This window comes from Cebus imitator, unplaced genomic scaffold, assembly GCF_001604975.1.
Source record: "Cebus imitator isolate Cc_AM_T3 unplaced genomic scaffold, Cebus_imitator-1.0 Scaffold228, whole genome shotgun sequence".
NCBI lineage: Eukaryota > Metazoa > Chordata > Mammalia > Primates > Cebidae > Cebus > Cebus imitator.
In genome coordinates, this window is record NW_016107543.1 from 2,400,565 (window position 1) to 2,403,947 (window position 3,383).

General features: G+C 45.8%; 1 protein-coding gene across 1 annotated transcript in view; it reads right to left on the bottom strand.

Moving 5' to 3' along the window:
- Window positions 1-1,851, bottom strand: part of MED1 (mediator complex subunit 1) — a 55,673-nt gene extending 53,822 nt beyond the window's left edge. Inside the window, exon 1 of the mRNA XM_017497273.2 lies at window positions 1,584-1,851. Within this exon, the coding sequence (XP_017352762.2) occupies window positions 1,584-1,608 (25 nt within the window). The 5' untranslated portion in view covers window positions 1,609-1,851. The remainder of the gene's footprint in view (window positions 1-1,583) is intronic.
- Window positions 1,852-3,383: the final 1,532 nt, after the last annotated feature.

Below are 3,383 nucleotides of genomic sequence, written 5' to 3' on the forward strand. Positions count from 1 at the left end.
AGACAGGGTCTCACTCTGTTACCCAGGTTGGAGTGCGGTAACACAATCCTGGCTCACTAGAGCCTTGACCTACAGGATTCAGGTAATCTGCCTACCTCAGCCTCCCAAGTAGCTAAACTACTGGCTTCTGTCACCATGCCCAGCTAATTTTTCTATCTGTTGTAGAAACAGGCTTTTGCCACGTTGTCCAGGCTGGTCTCCAACTCATGGGCCCAAGTGACCCTCCCACTTCGGCCTCCCAAAATGCTGGGATTACAGGCTTGAACCACTGCCTGGCCCTAATTTTTTATTTACTTATTTTATTTTTTTGAAGTGAAGTTTCACTTTCATTGCCCAGACTGAAGCGCAGTGGCAAAATCTTGACTCACTGCAACCTCCACCTCCCGGGTTTGAGTGATTTTCCTGCCTCAGCTTCCCAAGTAGCTGAGATTACAGGTACGCCACCATGACCAGTTAATATTGTATTTTTAGTAGAGACGGCGTTTCACCATGTTGGCCAGGCTGGTCTTGGAACTCCTGACCTCAGGTGATCCGCCCGCCTTGGCCTCCTAAAGTGCTAGGATTACAGGCCCTCACACCCGGCCAATTTTTTTGTTTTTGTAGAGAGAGGGTCTCACTATGTTGCGCAGGCTGGTTTCTAACTTCTGGGCTCAAGCAATCCTCCAGCCTCAGCCTCCTAAAGCACTGGGATTACAGATGTGAGTCACTGCACCCGGCCCCACCTTTTGACCTCTCCTCCTAAAACACACTTCTTGTCCTTGAGAAACCTGCTGATAGATATCTTTACTTCAATGCTCAAACATTTTTTGAGCGACTATTACGTCAACGCTCATTTTTTGAGCAACTATTACGTGCCAGAAACTATACAAAAATTAATCAGGCAAGGTCCCTAATCTGCAAAGCTCAGAGTAAACTGGAGAAGATAAACAAACAATAATACAACTCACTGTATCAACAGAACTATGCCCAAAATGCTAAGGAAGCATCTAAACTCGAGTGTGGAACTTTACAGAATCTGAGTAAAGTTCCACAGAAGTTTGTTTTTTTGCAGTTCTTAGTTTGGTCAATAAAAGAATGGGGGAAAAAAAAAAAACAATGAAATTCAGCGCAGTTTAAAAACACACAATAGCACCGGATCTGAACATTTGACATTGTAGGGAACTGATGGCTGCTAATAAATATAAGGACCTAATCATTTCATTTATGCCAAAATATCCTCCAGTACGTTTACACACAGCCCTGTATTAATTCAGACGTCTCTTCTGGAACGAGATGTAAGCCGGTCAATTTGTATTCACTGGCCGGGTCTCCCACCACTTTAAGCCAAAAGTGCCCTGAGGCCCAATCGACTGTCCCTAGTCGATCAGGAAATCTTCACAGAAGTTGAGAGTCCCCATCACCCCAAAGTCGGAGCTCTATATTCACCACGGAAGGTATAGTGAGAATCTAAAACTCATAAGCATTCCCTCTCCTGGACTCTGTGCCCGTAAAGTGGCCCCTATCGGACATCGGCAGGAACCTCCTCTCACAAACTGGCTCCCCAAATTGTGTCCCGCCCCCTCCTTTCCCCCTCAGTCACTTACCCTCGGTTTCCCCCTGAGCTTTCATCCTGAAGGCGGGGAGAGCCTGGATCTGCCACAAAAGGATAAGCCCTTCCCCACCAGTAACGAGGAAAACAAGTTGGCCCGGGTTCCCAAGACGCAGGACACCAGCAGTCCCTACTCTTCCCGGGAAAGATCAGTCTGAAGTCCCCGGCGGCAAGAAGAGAAGGGTGCTCGAGGCCGCCGCCATCTTCCCCAACGGAACTTCCCAAAATTCGCGAGATAAACCGTGGTCCTGCCAGAGAGAGGAAGAGGACAGGACATCAAAATCTCGCGAATATTGGTCAATGCGTGGGCCTCGCGAGATTTCTTTCAAGCTAGTCTTCTCTTTGCTCTGGGCTGTCTCAGGCCTGACGCTGCTGGTTGTTAAAACTGCGGACGGGTAGCTTACAACTTCCCTGCGGAACTAGCATTTTTTTTTTTTTAATTTTAGCAATTAAACAACTCGCAAATTAAAATCTCCAGATCTCTCTACTGAAAGACTATCATTTCAAAGGCTGTCGGTATCAGGACTGTATGTCTTCCGTGAGATACGCGATGCAATGATTATGTCCTAAGAAAGATAGTGGTGCATTGTAACATGGCATTCAAAGCCTAGCACAATTAGTTCCCCTTTTCTTTCTTTCTTTCTTTTTCTTTCTTTCTCTTTCTTTCTTTTTCTTTCTTTTTTCTTTTTTTCTTTTTCTTTCTTTCCTTTCTTACTTTCTTTTTCTTTTTTTTGAGACGGAATCTCGCTCTGTTGCTAGGATGGAGTCCAGTGGCGCGATCTCGGCTCCCTGCAATCTCCCTCTGCCTCCTGCGTTCAAGCAATTATCCTCCCTCAGTCTCCCGAGTAGCTAGGATTATAGGCGTGCGACACCACACCAAGCTAATTTTTGTATTTTTAGTGGAGACGGAGTTTTACTATACTGGCCTCTATCTCCTGACCTCGTGATCCGCCCGCCTCGGCCTCCCAAAGTGCCGGCCTCTTTACTCATTTTTTAGTTTCAGAAGTCTTCCTTTCTTTCTTTTTTGGGGTGGAGTGTCGCTCTGTCACCCAGGCTGGAGTACAGTGGCACAACCTCGGCTCACTGCAACCTCCGCCTCCTGGGTTCAAGCGATTGTCCTGCCTCAACCTCTGCCTCCTGGGTTCAAGCGATTGTCCTGCCTCAACCTCCACCTCCTGGGTTCAAGCGATTGTCTTGCCTCAACCACCAGAGTAGCTGGGATTACGGGCACCCACCACTATTCCCGGCTAATTTTTGTATTTTTAGTAGAGACGGGATTTTGTCATGTTAGCCAAGCTGGTTTCGAACTCCTGACCTCAGGTGATCCGCCCACCTCAACCTCCCAAAGTGCTGGGATTACAGGCGTGAGCCACCGCACCCGGCCTCAAAACTATTTTGAGCATTTACAATATTTTTGAAGCTCTGAGAAGTTTTGGATTAAGATAGGCTTATTTGCAGCAGTCATCTAATGATATTAGTTATATTTCTTATTTATAATTGATTGTGTTCCTTTTTTGCAGTCCTAGTGAACACAAGCCGCTTAGCTCGTTCTATACACTACAAATCACAAAGAATGAAACAAAAAGAAATGAAATACCATTGATTTGATAAGAAAAGTAAAAAATTAAAAAAAAAAACGAAGAATATGGAGTCATATCTTTGCTGTCAGTAAATTCTCAAAAGAAATTCTACAATAGGCTGGGCGTGGTGGCTCATGCCTGTAATCACAGCACTTTGGGAGGCCAAGGCAGGCGGATCATTTGAGGTCAAGAGTTCAAGACCAACCTGGCCAATA